The sequence below is a fragment of the Notothenia rossii genome (assembly GCF_949606895.1).
Source record: "Notothenia rossii genome assembly, contig: scaffold_365, whole genome shotgun sequence".
In the NCBI taxonomy this organism is placed as follows: domain Eukaryota; kingdom Metazoa; phylum Chordata; class Actinopteri; order Perciformes; family Nototheniidae; genus Notothenia; species Notothenia rossii.
In genome coordinates, this window is record NW_027639849.1 from 12,828 (window position 1) to 36,050 (window position 23,223).

General features: G+C 40.3%; 2 protein-coding genes and 1 long non-coding RNA gene across 6 annotated transcripts; 1 reads left to right on the forward strand and 2 right to left on the reverse strand.

Annotated features, from left to right (window-relative positions):
• Positions 1-285: 285 nt before the first annotated feature.
• Positions 286-13,500, reverse strand: LOC307027343 (5-hydroxytryptamine receptor 3A-like). 2 transcript variants are annotated; one of them, XM_079695573.1, is made up of 11 exons: positions 13,124-13,500; positions 12,940-13,012; positions 10,769-10,908; positions 10,021-10,065; positions 8,965-9,074; positions 8,326-8,495; positions 2,906-3,066; positions 2,415-2,625; positions 2,143-2,307; positions 1,910-1,992; positions 286-1,741 (listed from the first exon to the last, which is right to left on the reverse strand). In XM_079695573.1, exons 1-11 carry the CDS (start codon positions 13,256-13,258, stop codon positions 1,505-1,507), a joined length of 1,530 nt encoding a protein of 509 aa, XP_079551699.1. In that variant the 5' UTR covers positions 13,259-13,500; the 3' UTR covers positions 286-1,504. The 2 variants fall into 2 exon arrangements, with proteins under 2 accessions (XP_079551699.1, XP_079551698.1); XM_079695572.1 differs by having other exon boundaries at positions 1,910-2,013; positions 13,124-13,496.
• A 5,333-nt stretch (positions 13,501-18,833) lies between these two features.
• Positions 18,834-20,175, forward strand: LOC307027341. Its single transcript, XR_013804602.1, has 3 exons — positions 18,834-18,948; positions 19,757-19,805; positions 20,051-20,175. It is a non-coding gene; the product is annotated as an uncharacterized lncRNA (long non-coding RNA).
• LOC307027340 (5-hydroxytryptamine receptor 3A-like) lies at positions 18,942-23,026 on the reverse strand. 3 transcript variants are annotated; one of them, XM_079695568.1, is made up of 8 exons: positions 22,564-23,026; positions 22,320-22,429; positions 21,170-21,339; positions 20,829-20,989; positions 20,248-20,458; positions 19,976-20,140; positions 19,743-19,846; positions 18,942-19,584 (listed from the first exon to the last, which is right to left on the reverse strand). In XM_079695568.1, the coding sequence occupies exons 1-8, from the start codon at positions 22,633-22,635 to the stop codon at positions 19,348-19,350; spliced, it is 1,230 nt and encodes a 409-aa protein (XP_079551694.1). In that variant the 5' UTR covers positions 22,636-23,026; the 3' UTR covers positions 18,942-19,347. The 3 variants fall into 3 exon arrangements, with proteins under 3 accessions (XP_079551694.1, XP_079551696.1, XP_079551695.1); XM_079695570.1 differs by lacking the exons at positions 22,320-22,429; positions 22,564-23,026 and adding an exon at positions 21,922-22,305; XM_079695569.1 differs by lacking the exons at positions 22,320-22,429; positions 22,564-23,026 and adding an exon at positions 21,754-21,897.
• Positions 23,027-23,223: the final 197 nt, after the last annotated feature.

Genomic DNA, 23,223 nt, shown 5'->3' on the forward strand with positions numbered 1-23,223 from the left:
CTGAAGGAAGGACTGATTCAGCCCAGCTAGACACTCCCCTATCTAAACTGAGGAAGCTGTTAAACAGTAAGAGACTTCACAGCCAATGCTACACTTATATACACCACTACTACCACCAAACACAATATCAACACTACACAACAATCAATCAAGTACTCACTCCTTGTCTCAAAGATCCAGGACGAGTCCCCATTTGTTACATTCCCTCCTAAACTAGGGGTAAAAAGGCTCTCAAACTTTGACAAAAACAACTGGACGAGAGAAAAAGGAGAGGAAACTGACTGCTGAAGCCACAAAGTGAGGTTTTAATTCATACAAAAGTAAAGACAGTCACCAGCCAATTTGCAAAACAAACTTTATTGACGAAGAACAACTTTCTGTTAAAAGAAAGTGACTAAATAGTACAACACACAAAAAGATAAACTGGGGCACATCTCCTAACAATTCACAAAAGCACACACACACAAGCACCCACTGCGGCACCCAACACAGATTAGAATGTGTAACGTGACATAGCACAATGTAGTATATTAATTACAATGCATAGTGTCTGCCCATTTGAAGTTAACATTGATAATAGTAATAAATACTTGCAGACTCTTTATTGAGCATAGCATAACTTTCTGTCATTAATCAGAAATACATTATGATTAATGATTTCCCCCTGGGGGTTCATGTTGAAGTTGAACCCTCGACCCCCCTCTTAAAAATAACAATGAGTTTTGTTTAAAACTTTGGTTCTGACCAACCAACCTACACTACAGATGTGAGACTGACTACAGATGCGTTAAAGAACATGTTAATTGAAGGAATGCTCTAATCAAGTCAGCCTTCAGACAGGTTTTAAAGTTTGTCAAAATGTTGCTATGATCAATATAAAGTTTAGTTGATCGAAAGGGTTAGGGTCGCTGCTTTTAATTGATATATTTATATCTTAAACTGCACTGTAACTTTTATTATCTTTGCTTTTTAATGCCATTTTCTTAATGTCTTTCATTTTTGTAAAGCACTTTTGAATGCCTTGTCCCCCCGTAGGTAGTTAAAGTCATGATTGGGGTTAAAGTCCCCTACATGTGCCGTTTTGGTTTCAAGACCCTGGTTCACGGAGGATACCAAAAAAGTCCTAGAAAGACAACTTAAACTTAACTATGTGCATTTAAAGAAAAAAGAGGAATAGTTTCGGCGAAAACTAAAAGGTACCATGGGGTCAGATTATAGTTTTCCAAAGCGGGGTTCGTTTAGCATGAACGATTGAAATAACTAAAGGACAAGTTAAACAAGAAAGTAAAAAGAAAGTGAGGTGATCGAAAACTATTTCTAGCTTTCCCGAAATACATTTATTCTTAGTTTTGCAAGTCTATTCCATAGACATTTGTAGTAGAAGAATGTATAACAAATTCTCTCTGGTGACAAACCTGCAAAGAAACACGTCGGTTTAGTCAATGTCAGACATTTTAGGGGGATAAAAAAAACATGTTTTTGAATAGACCCCAATTGTTTACCACTACTCGTCTTCTGCATTGGTCCATTCTGAAAATAGGACAACCAAAAACAGAGCGGACACTGTGACATAGACGAAAAAGAAAATGATGTCCAATTTTTTAGCGATTCTGGTCCAGTAGTCAGGCCTCCTTTCTTCCTTCCCGCTGAGGAGCAGAGCGAGTCCTTTCACTGCCTCACTCAGCTCATCTGGGGGCTTCTCCAAGGAATTGAACTCCTCCATCAGATGGCTTCTTTTGTCCTGCAGAAGTTTTTTAGTGGAGTGATCATGGACCATAACAACCATAACAAATTGCCAGCTGTTCAATTTGATATATCAATTGTTGTCAATTGAAGTGAGAATAATGAGTTGCTACTGTAAACTATTTTTATACCAAACTGTTTGTTTTAAGAGTAACCCAATTCTCACCTCTTTGGCCACAGACAGCGGTTCAGATGGCGGTTCATCAGACACATTACACACACAAGCACAGTGAGTCCATTTCTTCACATCTGAAAGGAAATTGTTGACACCTGACAGCAGCATGTTCAAAATAATGTATTATTAATTGTAGATGTTTATTTGTGTATTCCAAACATATGAGTAAATTCAATATAACAATAGTTAAAATCCATAGGTTTAAAGAATGTGTTCAGTCTCACCTCCATCATAGTTGCCCTGTTCGTCTCCACAGTCCTCACTCAGGCTGCAGTTTTTATCTGCCGTTCTTTCTTTAGATGCAGAGTCTTTCTCAATCAGATACATCACCAAAATCGTCTCAAAAAGGCTGACCATCATCAAACAAAATATCCCAATGCAGTAGACCACTGAAGAGAAAAGGCAACATCATTAAAGTGGACGAAAGGCAAGCCATCGTTGTTCCTGCTTGAATTAAATGAGAGTCCAATACAATAATGACTCTGAGCTGCTTTACCTATAAGCGGTATCCTGTCTGAAGAGCAAGGCAGAATGTCGTTGAGAATAAGCTGCATCACAGTGACAGCGAGCAGCAAAGTGACCTCGAAGCTGAGTTTCTCTCCCCCGCTGTGAGAGATCACGAAGGAGGCCAAGTCCAGACCGAATAAGAGCAGGACAGGTACCAGGAAGTTGACAATATAGAGGAGAGACCGCCTCTTCATGGTGATCTGTGATCCAAGATGGAAAAACAGTGAATGTGTTCACTAATGCTGCAATGATCAAAAACATTATTGATTATGGGTTTACGTTATTTTGCATGCAATATGAAAGATATTGCTCCACTGAAATATGAAGTTTCCTGTTTATATAATTTAATTATATTTTATATGTTGTCACAGTTGTTAAGGATGATTAAGTGGCCTCCATCAAAAATGTGCTGTTACAATATATCCAATGAACAAAATGACATTTTCATGCACATTTTTGCAAAATGTACAACACACTTACAGTATAAATTACAACGCTTTGATTTTGATGAAAACGTGGGACAGATTGGTCGCGGACTGTCATGTTGACGAACAGCCACTCAGACTCGTTCCTCATCATTTGGCGAGTCCATTCTGTTAACAGTGAACTATTTTTGTAGACTTGAAACCGCAACTCCTCCTCTAAGATGAAAGTGAAAATACAAGTTTGAGATGTCTTATCAGGTCAACACAGGATAAATCAACAAGTCCTCCAACTCATACGACCAAATGGGCCGATTGTTCAGGCTCTTATTACGACCAAATATGTTGTTTGTTCAAGCACTTAATACTTCCTATAATTACGTTTTAAAATGTTCGCCCTCTAGTGCTCCCGTTGAATGCTAACATTACAGATGGTCGTTTATTCACCCGCTCTTTAAAATCCTAAATTGTAGGATAGTTTGGCCATTAAAACGCTTTTTGATTCGATTTCTAGCCAAAAGTGTATATTGTATTTTTATAATTCACGTCCAGTCGATATGTAGGATCTATAGTTTGATAGATATTACGAAGATGATTTGAGGTATGCGGCAGCCTCCATGTAAAGTTACGGGTTGAAAACAGTATTTCCGGTCTCGACGTTTTCATAATAAAACCAATGATCAAATGATTTAACAGTGATATCTGCAGTACTCATCAACTAAAAAACATCATTTTATCCTTTTTAATTATACGACATTTATTGGTTTAAATTGTGTACAATGCTTTGGTGTTTTTCCCATAGGTTTTTCTCTTTCGATTCTGAGAGACGCCTTTCTTTTTTCAGAGGTTTTGATACATGTCGGGATATGGTGTTCATATTCCGACATGTTATGAAATCGGAAAAACATCGGAAAACTGTTTTTCAAAAATAAAATAATACTTTATTCCGAGTGTGCTTGCTTTTCTCTTTGGAAGTCTGGATAGGGGTTGGACTCTATTCTTCTCCAGAGTTGCTCAAGGTGTGAGGCGCCGGGCAGGTGTGGGGATACTCACAAGTCCCCGGTTGGGTGCTTCGTTGTTGGAGTTTACCCCAGTGGACGAGAGGGTCGCCTCCCTATGCCTGCGGGTTATGGGGGGGAAAACTCTGACTGTTGTGTGTGCTTATGCACCCAACAGCAGTTCAGAGTATACGGCCTTCTTGGAGACCCTGGAAAGAGTCCTGGATGGGGCTCCTGAAGAGGACTCTTTAATCTTGCTGGGAGACTTCAACGCACATGTGGGCAATGATGGAGACACTTGGAGGGGAGTGATTGGGAGGAACGGCCCCCCTGATCTGAACCGGAGTGGTGGTTTGTTACTGGACTTCTGTGCTAGTCATGGATTGGCCATAACAAACACCATGTTCGAACATAAGGATGCTCATAAGTGTACGTGGTACCAGAGCACCCTAAGCAGAAGGTCCATGATCGATTTCGTTATCGTATCATCGGACCTGAGGCCGTATGTTTTGGACACTCGGGTAAAGAGAGGGGCGGAGTTGTCAACTGATCACCATCTGGTGGTGAGTTGGGTCGAGTGGCGGGGGTAGCCTCTGGATAGACCTCGTAAGCCCAAACGTGTAGTTTGGGTGAACTGGGAACGTCTGGAGGAAGCCCAAGTTCAGGAGGCCTTCAACTCACACCTCCGGCGGAGCTTTTTGGGCATTCCTGTGGAGGTTGGGGACATTGAACCAGAGTGGTCGGTGTTCAAAGCCTCTATTGCCGAAGCCGCGGCGGGGAGCTGTGGTCTCAAGGTCCTAGGTGCCTCAAGGGGCGGTAACCCTCGAACCTCCTGGTGGACACCGGTGGTCAGGGAAGCCGTCCGACTGAAGAAGGAGGCCTTCAGGGATTTGTTATCCCAGGGGACTCCCGAGGCAGTTGCAAGGTACCGACAGGCCCGAAGGGCAGCAGCCTCAGCCGTGGCCGAGGCAAAGCAGCGGGTGTGGGAGAAGTTTTGGAGAAGACATGGAAAAGGACTTTCGGGTGGCACCAAAGTTGTTCTGGAAAACTGTCCGACACCTCAGGAGGGGGAAGCAGGGAACCATCCAAGCTGTGTACAGTAAGGATGGGACGTTGTTGACCTCAACTGATGGAGTGTTAGGGCGTTGGAAGGAAAACTTTGAAGAACTCCTGAACCCGACAACTCCGCCCTCTATGTTAGAGGCAGAGCTGGAGTATGACGGGGGATCGACACCAATCTCCCGGGGGGAGGTCACTGAGGTCGTCAAACAACTCCACAGTGGCAAAGCCCCGGGGGTGGATGAGATCCGCCCAGAAATGCTGAAGGCTCTGGGTGTTGAGGGACTGTCATGGTTGACACGTCTCATCAACGTTGCGTGGAAGTCGGAAACAGTACCGAAGGAGTGGCAGACCGGGGTGGGGGTTCCCCTTTTCAAAAAGGGGGATCAGAGGGTGTGTGCCAATTACAGAGGCATCACACTACTCAGCCTCCCCGGGAAAGTTTACTCTAAGGTACTCGAAAGGAGGGTCAGGCCGATTGTCGAACCTCAGATTGAGGAGGAACAATGCGGATTCCGTCCTGGTCGTGGAACGACGGATCAGCTTTTTACTCTCGCAAGGATCCTGGAGGGGGCCTGGGAGTACGCTTATCCAGTCTACATGTGTTTTGTAGACTTGGAGAAGCCGTATGACCGGGTTCCCAGGGAGTCACTGTGGGAGGTGCTGCGGGAGTATGGGGTGAGGGGGTCTCTACTCAGGGCCATCCAATCTCTGTACTCCCAATGCGAGAGCTGTGTCCGGGTCCTCCGCAGTAAGTCGGACCCATTTCAGGTGAGGGTTGGCCTCTGCCAGGGCTGCGCTTTGTCACCAATCCTGTTTGTAATATACATGGATCGGATTTCGAGGCGTAATCGTGGGGGGGGGGTCTGCAGTTTTGTGGACTAAGGATTGCACCACTGCTTTTTGCAGATGATGTGGTTCTGATGGCTTCATCGGTCTGCGACCTTCAGCACTCACTGGATCGGTTCGCAACCGAGTGTGAAGCGGCTGGGATGAGGATCAGCACCTCCAAATCTGAGGCCATGGTTCTCAGCAGGAAACCGATGGACTGTCCACTCCAAGTAGGGAATGAGTCCTTACCCCAAGTGAAGGAGTTCAAGTATCTCGGGGTCTCGTTCTCGAGTGAGGGAACAATGGAGCGTGAGATGGGTCGGAGAATCGGAGCAGCGGGAGCGGTACTGCAGTCGCTTTACCGCACCGCTGTGACGAAAAGAGAGCTGAGCCAGAAGGCAAAGCTCTCTGTCTACCGGGCCATTTTCGTTCCTACCCTCACCTATGGTCATGAAGGATGGGTCATGACCGAAAGAACGAGATCGCGGATACAAGCGGCCGAGATGGGTTTTCTCCGCAGGGTGGCTGGCGTCTCCCTTAGGGATAAGGTGAGAAGTTCGGTCATCCGGGAGGGACTCGGAGTTGAACCGCTCCTCCTTCGCGTCGAAAGGAGCCAGTTGAGGTGGTTCGGGCACCTAGTTAGGATGCCACCTGGGCGCCTCCCTAGGGAGGTGTTCCAGGCACGTCCAGCTGGGAAGAGACCAAGGGGTAGACCTAGGACCAGATGGAGGGATTATATCTCTTCGCTGGCCTGGGAGCGCCTTTGGACCCCCCAGTCAGAGCTGGTTGATGTGGCCAGGGAAAAGAAAGTTTGGGGCTCTCTGCTGGAACTGCTACCTCCGTGACCCGACCACGGATAAGCGGGAGAAGATGGATGGATGGATGGATGGACCTTCCTGTGTTCAGTGTTGGTTCGTCTTTTGTTTGTGACTGAGTTCACCGGTGAGTGTTCTGTTTTGTCCAAGTTATTTTTATTCATCCTTGAAGTAAAGGCATTTTCAGCGTTATCTGCATTTGGGTCCTGCTTCCTTCACTCAACCGTAACACACATTCCCTGAATTTGACTCAGGTGTAACTAAATTCTGATTTAAGGGTTGTTTATATTTCACATCATTAATCAGAATCTTCAAAGTAACTCAAATAAATGTAGTGGAGTAAAAATACCAGGTTAACCTCTGAATTGTAGTGGAGTAGAACAAAGTAGTATGCTGCTGTAACAAAAACATTTCCCAACTTGGGATCAATAAAGAATATCTTATCTTATCTTAAGATGACCGATGGCTACTGCCATATTTGCAAAATTTGCCTCTGAACCTTGACAAGTGCATGTTTCAGGCTTATCAATGAACAACAGGAGGGGTCACAGACATAAGACCAGCTGTTAAATAAAGCTCTTATGATCTTAGGTGTCATGTGGGTATATTAATTCATCCATTTATTAATTATATGTTTTAAATTTGATAACGCTGTTTCGTACCACCTAAACCTCCAGGGTGTACACAGTTTAATACTGGCAACTTCTAATTTTGGGGAATACAAAAACGTCTTATAAAGAGACGTGCCATATAAAGTTGCGAAACACACAATAGCCAGCATGTGTAGTTCTGGGGGGGGGGGGGGGGGGGGGGGCTGGACCCGTCCAATTCCAGTTTTGGAAAGTCTGCCTTGGTTCCATTCCATTTCAAAGAGCTGTTTAACGCTCAGCGTAACCTTGTCGCACTGCCACTCCAACATCCAATCACAGGGCTTGATGACTAATCACGGGGTTTGTAAAGCAAGGTGGATGTTGAAGTCCCAAACGATAGCTGGGGATTCTGGGTAGTGTAGTGTCTTCAGAAACTCTGTAGTGTCTAAACTCCTAAAAACCTATTTGTTTCTCTGAATCAAAGGTTAAAAACACAAAAGCATTGTACACAATTTAAACTAATCAATATTGTGTAATTAACAATAAACTGATGTTTTTTAGTGGATGAGTAATGCAGATATCACTGTGTAATCATTTTACAGTGAGGGGAGTATATCCGGTTTCATTATGAAAACTTAGAGACCGGAAAAACTGTTGTCACCCACGCTAACTTTACATGGAACCTACGTACACGTTATCCTGGCGAGACCTCAAATCATCTTCGTAATATCTATCAAACTATAGATCCTACACACCGACTGGACGTGGATTCTAAGAGTACAATATACACTTCTCGCAGGAAATCGAATCAAAAAGCATTTTAATGGCCAAACTATTCCACAATTTTGGATTTTCCAGAGAGGGTTATTTGTGAATAAACGTCCCTCCGGAGCGTTTGCAATGAACGGGCCGGGAGCATTTTGTTTCTTACACGACTACTAGAGCACCTCTAGTGGTCGTGTAAGAAACAACATACACTTTAAAACGTGTCTCTGGGTCGTAATAAGGGCATGAACAATCGGCCTATATGGTCGTTTTTTGTAGGAGGACAGGCTGGGATAAATGCATGTGCCGGTGTGTGCTCATGTGAAAATTAGCCTTTAAAGAGATAATTACTACAAACGTGCAATCAAACACACAACATAAATATTTGAGATAAATGTCTAGAAACTTCTGAAAGCTCACCTGGGTAAATGATAGACTTGAGAGTCAAGTTGCAAATCTGAGTATCAAAAGGAAATTTGTAAACTTCCATCCTGCACGAGCCGACCACCATAAGGTCCCTCACATGTTCAACGAAACCGTTCGAGTGAATGGTGATAAAGGGAGTTGGAATATCCTTGTCCTTCTCTATCCTGTATGACAGCAAACATACATTTGTACAAATGATAGCAAACACTTTATGCTTCAAACTGATTTTCACATTGTGTAATACTTTAATATAATAACACATTTATCTAAATTATTATACTATTGTTGAAGTCTGTATTTTCCTAAAAATGTACCCTCATTACTTTACATATAGAAATACTATCCACACAGTATAACAATATCACACATATCTTAAATATGATTAACCCGGCTCAAGTCAGGTAGGCGGTATCTGCTTCATTGTTTATTGCATTCTAACCACGGCTGTTTTCCACACAATACATAGGTGTACAAATATATTTATAAAAAAACTATATGTTTAAACCTTGTTGCATCATCTTTTTACATTCATATGATTTATTGTGCGTGTCCTTCTTAATAATAACAGGCTCCATCACCATTTACTGTTGTGAGTGTGTGGATGTGTGAGTATGCACAACAATTCTAACTTACATCTCTTCAATCATTAGATCTGGCTTCCACAACAAATCAGCAGGAACAGTCATCTTATGAAGTTCACTAAAGTTTCCTGGTTTCCAATGAATATGCGGATCTTCCCATTTCTACAAAGGAAAACAAGGAAGAAGGGAAGAAAACAAATAAAGACCTTTAAAATGCAATCTACAGCAACTCATTTCAACCACAGTATAATACACTGAACAAAAATATAAACGCAACACTTTTGTTTTTGCTCCCATTTTTCATGAGATGAACTCAAAGATCTAAAACATTTTCTACATACACAAAATAACCATTTCTCTCAAAAATCTGTGATAGTGAGCACTTCTCCTTTGCTGAGATAATCCATCCCACCTCACAGGTGTGGCATATCAAGATGCTGATTAGACAGCATGATTATTGCACAGGTGTGCCTTAGGCTGGCCACAATAAAAGGCCACTCTGAAACGTGCAGTTTTGCTTTATTGGGGGGGTCTGGGGGGGTCCGAAAACCAGTCAGTATCTGGTGTGAGGGTTAGGATTAGGGTTAGGGTTAGGGTTAGGATTAGGGTAATGTTGTGAATCGAGTGGCCTGTGTTCATCGTCCATAACATACGCCTGCCCATACCGTAACCCCACCACCACCATGGGCCGCTCGATTCACAACATTACCCTAATCCTAACGCTCACACCAGATACTGACTGGTTTTCGGACCCCCCCAGACCCCCCCCAATAAAGCAAAACTGCACGTTTCAGAGTGGCCTTTTATTGTGGCCAGCCTAAGGCACACCTGTGCAATAATCATGCTGTCTAATCAGCATCTTGATATGCCACACCTGTGAGGTGGGATGGATTATCTCGGCAAAGGAGAAGTGCTTACTATCACAGATTTTTTCAGATTTGTGAACAATATTTGAGAGAAATGGTTATTTTGTGTATATAGAAAATGTTTTAGATCTTTGAGTTCATCTCATGAAAAATGGGAGCAAAAACAAAAGTGTTGCGTTTATATTTTTGTTCAGTGTAAACAGTATAGGAAAATCACAAATTGGTTCTCGAAACAAACTCACCATATAAATCCAAACGAAAGAAATGAAAGTCTGGTCAATCTCTCTCTGTAACCGAAGAAATAGTGTCAACATTTTTACCACATTAAGGTAGCTGACCTTCTATTTGCGAATCTGTTATAAAACATTGCACTTTGAAGTTAACATGCTGACTACCTTAAGCAAGTTGAAAAGAAGTCAAAGCTCCTTTGTAAACCCACTTTGTGATTTCGCTGCATTAACGGGATCACACGAAGCAAACCCCAAAGATGTTTCTTCAAGGTAGCTTCGGGGGAGAAATTGATTGAAGGTATTATTTTTGGGGTGACAATGCTTCCTTCAATACTGATAGTATTACACTGTTTCCTAGAGGCACTATGTCCAAGTACTGATCTGTTACAGATCGTACTATGACGCTCTCCCTGCGATGATCCGCAACATCCCGTCTCTTGACGCCTCTAAAAGGGCCCTCAAGTCCCAGCTGTTTGCCAAGGCCTTCGGCCCCTCATTTATTTGTTGTTTTGTTTGCTGACTGTTTTTTTTCAGTTAGGAAGAATTGCATGTTATATTGAAATGTATGCTGAGCTGTTTTTTGAGAGAGTCTTTTGTTCTTATTAAACTAACTTATCCTATATTTTGATTTGACTTTACTGATACCTATTGCTTTTTTGACTTTCATGTGGATTACCGTGTGTTTGTAAGGTTCAACTGTGTTATCTTTGTTTTTGGATGCTTTCCACAGCAGAGAATTATGATTCAAAGTTGCACTTACCACATCTAGAATTGCCAGAATTGACATTTGGACAAAGACCCATGTTGGTTTCCTGTAGTCGTTGGCAGGCCGGACCAACGTTTCCTTGTTTTCGGTCAGGTTCAGGCTGTTTAACACATCTTCATAGGGGAACTGACTTTCTATTGGGAGGACATCAAAATAATATCTCTATCAGAGAGTTACTTCTACGAGGAAAAGAAGAACTCAGTTTTTCCTTCATCTCTCTCTCTCTCTCTCTCTCTCTCTCTCTCTCTCTCTCTCTCTCTCTCTCTCTCTCTCTCTCTCATATCTTTAACCAACTGATTATGGGCGTTCACTCATTCAGTTAAACCAACAAGATGTTGCCATGATCTCCATCAGCCAGTCAGTAGTTTCTGTCTGTCAATTTAGCCTATTTACAACACCCTACTTATGTTTATTCAACATACCTGATGCCCACATTGAGCTCATCAGAAGACCACTCCTCATCACACACAGAGCTTCAGCATCTTCCTCATCTCATCATCACCAGGGTTTAGACTCCACAGGTGGGTCAGTACTCTACTTACGGCTTCACCACCCCCTTCAAATATCTGGGATCACGATGTTGTCTTATCAACATTAATCATCCTTCTTGTTGGCTAACACATGTGCCACTTAAAAACAAGTCTTGTCTTATCTGTTTTAATATCCAGTGGTTGTGGCCACTAAAAGGTCATCATTAGATGGGTGTCGGCAGGACAACAGGGATTTGTGTCATCAGTCCTCTGATAACGTTTACATTTTCCCAATTATTTGTTTACATTTAAATTGGGCTCTCCATTTGAGGTCCATCTGCTCCACATTGTCAACATCTTTCATCGTCAGACCTCATGCGTTCAACAAACCAAGTTTAGTTTCTTTATATAATTGTTCTGTTTGCTGTTCACACCAGTGAACTGATTCAATCTATCAGTTGTATTACCAAAAACTGCGTTAAGCATATCCAGTGCTGACAACAGACAAGTGTATTCATTTTTAAAGAGTCATATTAATAAAGTAGAAATATAATAACACATAAGAACTTACTCTCACTGTCAGAATGAGAGTAAGTACACCTGTCAGAATGTACACCATTCGCCATGGGGGGGGGGGACCTGACAGAAAAAGTTTGAGACCAACTGTTATAAATGATCAGTAAGAATTCCAACAGAATCCTGAGGAATCTACTCACGGATTGAAGGTGCTAACATTCACCCCGATAGCCTCACAACATGCAGAGGCAGCTCCTCACAAACGATCAGTAAGAATTAACAGTTTTAAACTTTCATCCAACAATTTACTCAGCATTCAAGAAACAGATATGTAAGCAATATTTACTAAGTTTGAGAAAACTTTACCGAGTCAAAAACCCAGCTGTCCAGGGAGAGAGCATACCAGGGGAACCCCCCACCTCTCTCTCGAGTTTGCTCCCTCTCTCCTAGTGTTTTTATGCTCGAAACAGGACAGAAAAACCTACAGACACCTACTCCATACCCATATTTGTGGAAACTGGGCATGGCCTCTAGTGTGCAGGACTTGCAAAATAGTATTCTCGGCTAGGGCACAACCACTTTTCTGGGGCCTCCAAAAAGTCAGGAGCCCCCCTCCCTGCGTACTGCTGGGAGGGAAGAGGGAAGAAATTGTCTCCTCTCTTATCAGACACCCATAAACCATAATAAGCCTTACACTCAACTTAACAAACCACTTTGTTTATACTGTAAATATAGAAAATCATAAAATATGAAGCATTTTCATTGTGGGTTTATACAAGAATATAATTGATTATATTTGATTATAACTAACTTTCGTTTTAAGTATTCAACCTAATATAGAGATCTCAACACCAATGACATCAGGACAGCAGATAGACTGAAAACTCATCTCTTTCGACTCCACTTTGAGTAATACAAAATATTTATACACTAACAAAGCACTTATATAGAACTAAGGAGTGGCTTATCTAAAGCCAGTTGAGTAGCACTTAAAATGGTTTGGCTCTATGAAACCTAATGTACTTATATGATTCTGTTTTCTTCAAGTTTGTTTCTTCTTGGTCGAATGCACTTTTTCACTGCGTCAGCTAAATGCAATGTGATGGAATGTAATGTCAACAAAGCACTTTTAATTGAATACACTGACGTTTTTTTGTGTTTCCTGAACACTGAACTCACCCTGGCTTAGCACCACCAACACCATGAGAGCGAGAATCACAGTCTTCATGTTTTCACCAGTCTGTACACAAATCTGTGAATGGAAAAAAGCAAAGGTGAAAAATGTGACAAATTAAAAAGCTATATTTAAGTTGAAGCATTTTAATAAATGCACATTTGAAAAGAGAACTCAAAGATATCTAACCTTGTATTGTCCCACTGCGTTGTTGATACTTCCGATCTGTGCTGCCAGGCTGCAAGTTTCGGACTTGTTGAGCAAATGAATCAATCCATTGTCAATGAAGCCTTTACTTACGGGCTCCACACCTGTGAAGCACATCTAGAAAATCTTGCCAAACAAGTCAAATTTGGCTCCCTGTATTTCGTAGAACAGTATGTTGATATAGCACCATCATTTTATCTTCAAAACATCAACAAATCGCCCCAAAATTGATAAAGACAGTTTGAAAGTTCATGAATAATTTCTGAACGTTTTGATTGTCAACAGATTTCCAGTGCAAAGTGTAATTACTGGATTATTTTCAAGAGGCGTGCCCGAACTCTGGTAACAACAGCAATACACTTGAAGGAAAATGATCAGACAAACAAGGCAACGTTACATTGGGACATTAGATAAAGCAAAACTATAGAAAACAAAAGGGGTGTTCTACTGTAAGCACAAGCTACAGTTTAACATTCAGGCAGTCCCTCATATTAAAACAGTGTTTTGTTTCAACCTGATTTGAAAGCTTAATTAGGAATTGGGCTGACAAATTTGCATAAGCCCAACTCCCTGTATGACAACGTACAACATGTCTCTGCAGGAAAAAAAGGGTGGAAGTTTGAGATCAGAAAACGTCTTGTTTTAGTCATGTCACAGATATGTGGTTTCATAAACCACATATCTGTGACATGACATGACACACAAGTTGTACTAAAAACAAAACAGTTTCCCGATTGATTTGGCACACTGTCCTTCATAGGGCAGTGTGCAAAGTTAAAACATAAACATCTCATTTTTAAAACACCGTAGCAAGTCTCCACAGGACCTGGACACGTCTTGGAGGTGCCTGCACAGAAACGCTTCACCTGGAAACATTTAAAAATAATGTCAAACCATTGTAAAGAATATACTGCTCCATTTTCCAAACCACGAATGATTGTTCTTCTGTTTTAACCACTGTAATCCTCATTTTGTAGATGAAGAGTTGTTCACTTGGACAATAGAAAACACACAAACATAACGAAGATAAACTAAATCACAAGTCTATTAACAGATAGAAAGTCAGAAAATAATAAGACGTAAAAACTTGGATGGCAAACTATATGATCATGACAAGATTTAAACAGCGCTGCAAATTAGAATAAAACAGAAACAAAGACAGATAATGGTGTGTAAGAGTGTGTGTTCAGTATATGTGTGTGTATAAAGGGGTCATGAATCATAAGGAAAATTGACCCCTACAAGTAAGACATTAAGCGTTTTTAAGAATAGTTAGATGCAGTTTTTTGTGTTTCCTGAACACTGAACTCACCCTGGCTGACCACCACCAACACCACGAGAACGAGAATCACAGTCTTCATGTTTTCAGTGTCTGTTTAGAAAAAGCAGGTGGATAAGCTTCAAAAATCAAATGCAATATTTGAAAAAAGAAATCCCACCTTATATTGTCCCGCTGCGGTGTTGATTCTTCAGATGTGTGCAGAGTGTCAGACTCCTTTTTATTTGGACTAGTAGAGCAATTGATTCAAATCCAGTGTATCATTAACTCTAAAATGTGTTCTTATTTGCAAACAAAGCAACTTATCAAGGGAAGATGTGGATGCTGCAATCCCAATGAACCCGCTAATCAACCAGGAAAATATCTAAATATTACAATTCTCATATTTTAATATTGTTAATGTAAGCCTTACATAGTCTGAGTTATTCAGGTGCACCTAGTTTAACTGGATGAAGACACCTGTGAAGCACATCTAGAAAATCTTGCCAAACAAGTTAAATTTGGCTCCCTATATTTTGTAGAACAGTATGTTGATATAGCACCATCATTTTATCTTAAAAACATCAAGAGATCGCACCAAAGATTATAAAGACAGTTTGAAAGTTCATGAATCATTTCTGAATGTTTTGATCGTCAGCAGATTTCCAGTGCAAAGTGTAATTACTGGATTATTTTCAAGAGGCGTGCCTGAACACTTTTTTTTTTGCAACAGCAATACACTTGAAGGAAAATGATCAGACAAACAAGGCAACGTTACATTGGGACATTAGATAAAGCAAAACTATAGAAAACAAAAGGGGTGTTATAAGCACAAGCTACAGTTTAACATTCAGCCCTAACCCTAACCCTAACCCTAACACACCTGTGCAATAATCATGCTGTCTAATCAGCATCTTGATATGCCACACCTGTGAGGTGGGATGGATTATCTCGGCAAAGGAGAAGTGCTCACTATCACAGATTTTCAGATTTGTGAACAATATTTGAGAGAAATGGTTATTTTGTGTATGTAGAAAATGTTTTAGATCTTTGAGTTCATCTCATGAAAAATGGGAGCAAAAACAAAAGTGTTGCGTTTATATTTTTGTTCAGTGTATTTGATTATAATTAACTTTTGTTTTAAGTATTCAACCTAATATGGAGATCTCAACAATATATACATATTGTCACACATATATATATTTTTTTATATGCATTCATTGTTATATTCGGGATTGTGGGAAACACTATTTCGATCTCTCTGTCTGTACACACAAACTGGAAGATTGACAATAAAGTTGACTTTGACTTTGATACTCACTGCAGGACACACACAACCAAACACACTCACAAACAAAGAATAATCACATACACCAAGAGATGAAAACATGTTGTATGTATTGTTTATTTGATAGTATGAGGTCCTGAACGAGCTTGGCAGGATTTATATTTCATGTAAATACATACTGAAATGGACATGCAGATATATTGGTTTTTAAGAAGCTAAGATTACTTGAACTATAGAACAAAATACAAATGTAAAGCCTTTATAAAAGTATACGTGATTAGTATAATGGAAAAAAAATTATGTTTCCATAGCATTTCCACAAAGAAGCTACACTCACCGTTTTCAATATATTTCATGATGCATTTTATGAACTTATTGGACACAACAATATTGCATATTACATATTAAAGTAATATATGACTAGAACTTTACTGTAGAATATATTTATGTTAATTGTTGGAATGTCATATTATTATGATAGATATATCATGCAGTATTATTCTAGACACTTAGGGTTGGTGATTAGATGCAGAAGGTTGTATATAGTTGACAGGAAAGGGACAGCACAGGTAGAGGGCGCGTACACAGTTCTCACAAGATCTACAGACTAGAAACACTCACTTGCAGAATTGGAAAATCTCTTAATGTTCAACAATTAAGAGGCCATGCCATTGCAATTACAATACTTCTTTGTACGGTTACACTATGGCTGTTCAAGTGATCGATACAGTGATCGATACAGTGTTACGTGTTATTTGGACTACCCATGCTGTAAATGTATTATCTCTTTGATTTACACACGGCATCTATTGCACGTCTGTCCGTCCTGGGAGAGGGATCCCTCCTCTGTTGCTCTCCCTGAGGTTTCTCCATGTTCCCCTTTAAACTGTGGGGTTTCTCTGGAAGTGTTTCCTTGTACGTGTGAGGGTCTAAGGACAGAGGATCTAAGGACAGAGGGTGTCGTATTGTCATACTGATATTCTGTACAAACTGTGAAGTCCACTGAGACAGATGTAACATTTGTGATATTGGGCTATATAAACAAACATTGATTGATGAGTGAACATTAATATTAAAGGCAGATTAAAATGTGTAACGTGACATAGCACAATGTAGTATATTAATTACAATGCATAGTGTCTGCCCATTTTAAGTTAACATTGATAATAGTAATATATGATTGCAGACTCTTTATTGAGCATAGCGTAACTTTCTGTCATTAATCAGAAATACATTATGATTAATGATTTCCCCCTGGGGGTTCATGTTGAAGTTGAACCCTCAACCCCCCCCTTAAAAATAACAATGAGTTTTGTTTAAAACTTTGGTTCTGACCAACCAACCTACACTACAGATGCGAGACTGACTACAGATGCGTTAAAGAACATGTTAATTGAAGGAATGTTCTAATCAAGTCAGCCTTCAGACAGGTTTTAAAGTTTGTCAAAATGTGTTGCTACTGTATGATCAATATAAAGTGGGAGGTGTGGTGCAGTGGATAGAGCCTTGGTGTTGGGACCAGAGGGTCACACGTTAAAGCCCCACTGCAGTCAGCATGTCGTTGTGTCCCTGAGACACTTCACCCCAAATTGCTCCTGTGGGTATTGCCCAAAGTATTGAGTATGTAAGTTGTTTCGGATAAAAAAAGCGTCTAACAAGTAACATGTAATGTGTAGATGATTAGGTAGGTAGTCATTATTGGGGTTAAAGTCCCCTCGTAGGTGGTTAAATTCCCCTACGTGTGCCGTTTTGGTTTCAAGACCCTGGTTCACGGAGGATACCAAAAAAATATTCCTAGAAAGACAAGGTAAACTTAACTATATGCATTTAAAAATAAAAAAGAGGAATAGTTTTGGCGAAAACTAAAAGGTACCATGGGGTCAGATTATAGTTTTCCAAAGGGGGGTTCATTTAGCATGAAACACTTGAAATAACTAAAGGACAAGTTAAACAAGAAAGTCGAAAGAAAGGAAGGTGATAGAAAACTATTTCTGCTAAAAAGTTATCAATGATTGAGAGTCAGACCTAAACATTTCAGATGTGTATCTCACACTGCACTGTAACTTTAATTCATGTGCCTTTGCTTTTAAATTAGTGTTTCTAAATGTCATTTCATAATATGTTTCTTAATGTCTTTCATTTTCTGAAAGCACTTTGAATTGCCTTGTGTTGAAATGTGCTGTATAAATAAACTTGCCTTGCCTCGGGTTAGCGATTGAGATATTCTGGATTTGGCCCTGACCTGTCCATCACTGCTTGCACTAGGTGGACTCGCAGTTTGAAGCAATAGTTAATATAGTAGACTGTTTCCTTGTGGATATGTTTGGCTTTTGAATTTGTGACACACTTAATCTAGCTTGCCAGAAATACATTTATTCTTAGTTTTGCAAGTCTATTCCATAGACATTTTCCACCTTTAGTAGAAGAATATATAATAAATTCTCTCTGGTGACAAACCTGCAAAGATACAAGTCGGTTTAGTCAATGTCAGACATTTTAAGGGGATAAAAAAAAACATGTTTTTGAATAGACCCCAATTGACCTTTCGCAAAGCCACGCCCCTAAATGCCCGTTGTCCAATCATATTCGATCATGTGCGCGGCTCCCTGTGGAAGTCCGACAAGCTTAGCATTCAAATTCATTGCGAAAATGGTGAAGCGTTGTGCTTATGGTCTTTGCAAATCGGATAGCAGATATCCCATAAGCTTAGAGGGGGGGAGGGGGGGGGGGGGGGGGGGGGGGGGGGGGGGGGGGGGTGATATTTTACCCGTTTCCTAAACCCAAAACCCGAGAAGAGAGATGCCGCCAGTGGATAAAGAAATGAATATGAGCTGAATATGGCGAATATCAACAAACACAAATACGTTTGCTCCAAGGTAAATACGTGCTAACGTAGCTAGCTAGCTAGCAAAGATTACATTCACAAATTAACTAATTTAATTAACTAATTTCACTAACTAACGTTAGCTAAAGTCACACGATTACAGCTGTAAGCTGTGTGCTTCTCGGTCGTTTTGACCATGTATATCACTTGATGCATAATAATGTCTGAACAGCTGAGCTCCGTTATTAGTGTACCTGTGGTCAAAGTACAAACCAGAAAGCCAACAGGCAATCATTCATTTATATTTTGCTTTAATCTTTGTAGCATTTTGTTAATGGAAAGCCTACTGCCGACTTCCCTAATCCTGCTGCACAAGTGGGCACCCCGACCCCCACAAAGGAACAACAAGGTGGATGCAGAAAGCCACCAAGGAAACGGTAGTTAACTTTAGACAAACTACAACATTTAATGCCTCGTGATTGTATTGTTTTATTCCAAAATAATTATAATAATTCCGTCGAATTTGACATACAGCTCTTGTGGTTTTTCACTCTTGCACTGCGACCTGTATGCAAGTGCCTCTATTGATGTTGTGCCTCCCTCTTTTCTAATGTTTATACTGTGGATATAACCCTCCATAGCGTATTGTAGCCCCTTTTGTCGGGACCTGGAGGATATTGCTGCGTTATTGCTCCAAAATGAGTCTGTTAAGGCGACTCCGACGTTACGGAGACCCTTCATTATGGCTTTGTTTAACGCATCTGGCTCTCAGCTTGTCGGACTAGCAACAGTAACCAAGGGGGGGCGTGGCTTTGCGAAAGGTCAATTGTTTACCACTACTCGTATTCTGCATTGGTCCATACTGAAAATAGGACAACCAAAAACAGAGCGGACACTGTGACATAGACAAAAAAGAAAATGTTGTCCAATTTTTTAGCCATTCTGGTCCAGTAGTCAGGCTTCCTTTCTTCCTTCCTGCTGAGGAGCAGAGCGAGTCCTTTCACTGCCTCACTCAGCTCATCTGGGGGCTTCTCCGAGGAATTGGACTCCTCCATCAGATGGCTTCTTTTGTCCTGCAGAAGTTTTTTAGTGGAGTGATCATGGACCATAACAACCATAACAAATTGCCAGCTGTTCAATTTGATATATCAATTGTGGTGAGAATAATGAGTTGCTACTGTAAACTATTTTTATACCAAACTGTTTGTTTTAAGAGTAACCCAATTCTCACCTCTTTGGCCACAGACAGCCGTTCAGATGGCGGTTCATCAGACACATTACACACACAAGCACAGTGAGTCCATTTCTTCACATCTGAAAAGAAACTGTTGACACCTGACAGCAGCATGTTCAAAATAATGTATTATTAATTGTAGATGTTTATTTGTGTATTCCAAACATATGAGTAAATTCAATATAACAATAGTTAAAATCCACAGGTTTAAAGAATGTGTTCAGTCTCACCTCCATGATAGTTGCCCTGTTCGTCTCCACAGTCCTCACTCAGGCTGCAGTTTTTATCTGCCGTTCTTTCTTTAGATGCAGAGTCTTTCTCAATCAGATACATCACCAAAATCGTCTCAAAAAGGCTGACCATCATCAAACAAAATATCCCAATGCAGTAGACCACTGAAGAGAAAAGGCAACATCATTAAAGTGGACGAAAGGCAAGCCATCGTTGTTCCTGCTTGAATTAAATGAAAGTCCAATACAATAATGACTCTGAGCTGCTTTACCTATAAGCGGTATCCTGTCTGAAGAGCAAGGCAGAATCTCGTTGAGAATAAGCTGCATCACAGTGACAGCGATCAGCAAAGTGACCTCGAAGCTGAACTTCTCTCCCCCGCTGTGAGAGATCACGAAGGAGGCCAAGTCCAGACCGAATAAGAGCAGGACAGGTACCAGGAAGTTGATAATATAGAGGAGAGGCCGCCTCTTCATGGTGATCTGTGATCCAAGATGGAAAAACAGTGAATGTATTCACTAATGCTGCAATGATCAAAAACATTATTGATTATGGGTTTACGTTATTTTGCATGCAATATGAAAGATATTGCTCCACTGAAATATGAAGTTTCCTGTTTATATAATTTAATTATATTGTATATGTTGTCACAGTTGTTAAGGATGATTAAGTGGCCTCCATCAAAAACGTGCGATTACAATATATCCAATGAACAACAATGTCAATGGGTTTGCTCTTTTTTTATTCTGCGGTTTAGAATGCAAGCTAAATAAAACCAGCAAGTGGAGCTGCAGATATTTTCATGCACATTTTTGCAGAAATAAATAAAAGTAAAATTTACAACACACTTACAGTATAAATTACAACGCTTTGTTTTTGATGAAAACGTGGGAGAGATTGGTTTTGGACTGTCATGTTGATGAACAGCCACTCAGACTCGTTCCTCATCATTTGGAGAGTCCATTCTGTTACCATTGTATTGTTTTTGTAGACTTGAAACTGCAACTCCTCCTCTAAGATGAAAGTGAAAATACAAGTTTGAGATGTCTTATCAGGTCAACACAGGATAAATGCATGTGCTGGTGTGTGCTCATGTGAAAATTAGCCTTTAAATAGATAATTACCAAAAACGTGCAATCAAACACACAACACACATATTTGAGATAAATGTCGAGAAACTTCTGAAAGCTCACCTGGGTAAATGATAGACTTGAGAGTCAAGTTGCAAATCTGAGTATCAAAAGGAAATTTGTAAACGTACATCGTGCACGAGCTGACCACCATAAGCTTCCTCACATGTTCAACGAAACCGTTCGAGTGAATGGTGATAAAGGGATTTGGAATAGCCTTGTCCTTCTCAATCCTGTATGACAGCAAACATACATTTGTACAAATTATAGCAAACAATTTATGCTTCAAACCGATTTTCACATTGTGTAATACTTTAATACAATAACACATTTATCTAAATTATTATACTATTGTTTAAGTCTGTATTTTCCTAAAAAATTACCCTCATTACTTTACATATAGAAATACTATCCACACAGTATAACAATATCACACATATCTTAAATATGATTAACCCGGCTCAAGTCAGGTAAGCGGTATCTGCTTCGTTGTTTATTTCATTCTAACCACGGCTGTTTTCCACACAATACATAGCTGTACAAATATAATTATAAAAAAGCAATATGTCTAAACCTTGTTGCATCATCTTTTTACATCCATATGATTTATTGTTCATGTCCTTCTTAATAATAACAGGCTTCATCACCATTTTGTTAGGATCACTGTAATGATCGCGGAAAAGGTAGAACCCATATGCAGACTACAAAAAACAGAAAAAGGTCTTGAAACAAAAGCGAGCATTATTTAAAAGCTGATTAAAGAAAACATGGCATAACTTGAAACGGTAACAGAAAACATCTACACAAAAACTGACCGTGAGAAACATTGAAGACCGGAGAGACAACCAAGAAGTGTGACGTGAAGGGAGGACAAACAAACAATGAACCGACAGGAGAACACAGGAAGAGACAAGACTAAATACAGGGAGGGGTAATCAAGGAACAAGGAACAGCTGGGTAAAGGAGGGAGAAACACGAGGGCAACAGGTGAACACAATCAGACAATTAGACACACCAGGGAAACTAACGACAGGGAGGAAAACACAGGGAGAAGGACCAGACAAGAAACAAGGAGGAAAACACGAAACAGGGAGAACAGAACAGCAAAATAACACAAATACAAAACTAAAAACGTGAGATAACATAAAAATCGTGACACATTTAATGTTGTGAGTGTGTGGATTTGTGAGTATGCACACAAATTCCAACTTACATCTCTTCAATCATTAGATCTGGCTTCCACAACAAATCAGCAGGAACAGTCATCTTATGAAGTTCACCAAAGTTTCCTGGTTTCCAATAAATATGCGGATCTTCCCATTTCTACACAGGAAAACAAGGAAGAAGGGAAGAAAACAAATAAAGACCTTTAAAATGCAATCTACAGCAACTCATTTCAACCACAGTATAATAAACAGTATAGGAAAATCACAAATTGGTTCTCAAAACAAACTCACCATATAAATCCAAACGAAAGAAATGAAAGTCTGGTCAATCTCTCTCTGTAACCGAAGAAATAGTGTGAACATTTTTACCACATTAAGGTAGCTGACCTTCTATTTGCAAAACTGTTATAAAACATTGCACTTTGAAGTTAGCATGCTGACTACCTTAAGCAAGTTGAAAAGAAGTAAAAGCTCCTTTGTAAACCCACTTTGTGATTTCGCTGCATTAACGGGATCACACTAAGCAAAGCCCCAAAGATGTTTCTTCAAGGTAGCTTCGAGGGAGAAATTGATTGAAGGTATTATTTTTGGGGGTGACAATGCTTCCTTCAATACTGATAGTATTACGCTGTTTCCTAGAGGCACTATGTCCAAGTACTGAATCTGTTACAGATCGTACTATGACGCTCTCCCTGCGGTGATCCGCAACATCCCGTCTCTTGACGCCTCTAAAAGGGCCCTCAAGTCCCAGCTGTTTGCCAAGGCCTTCGGCCCTCATTTATTTGTTGTTTTGTTTGCGACTGTTTTTTTTCAGTTAGGAAGAATTGCATGTTATATTGAAATGTATGCTGAGCTGTTTTTTGAGAGAGTCTTTTGTTCTTATTAAACTAACTTATCCTATATTTTGATTTGACTTTACTGATACCTATTGCTTTTTGACTTTCATGTGTA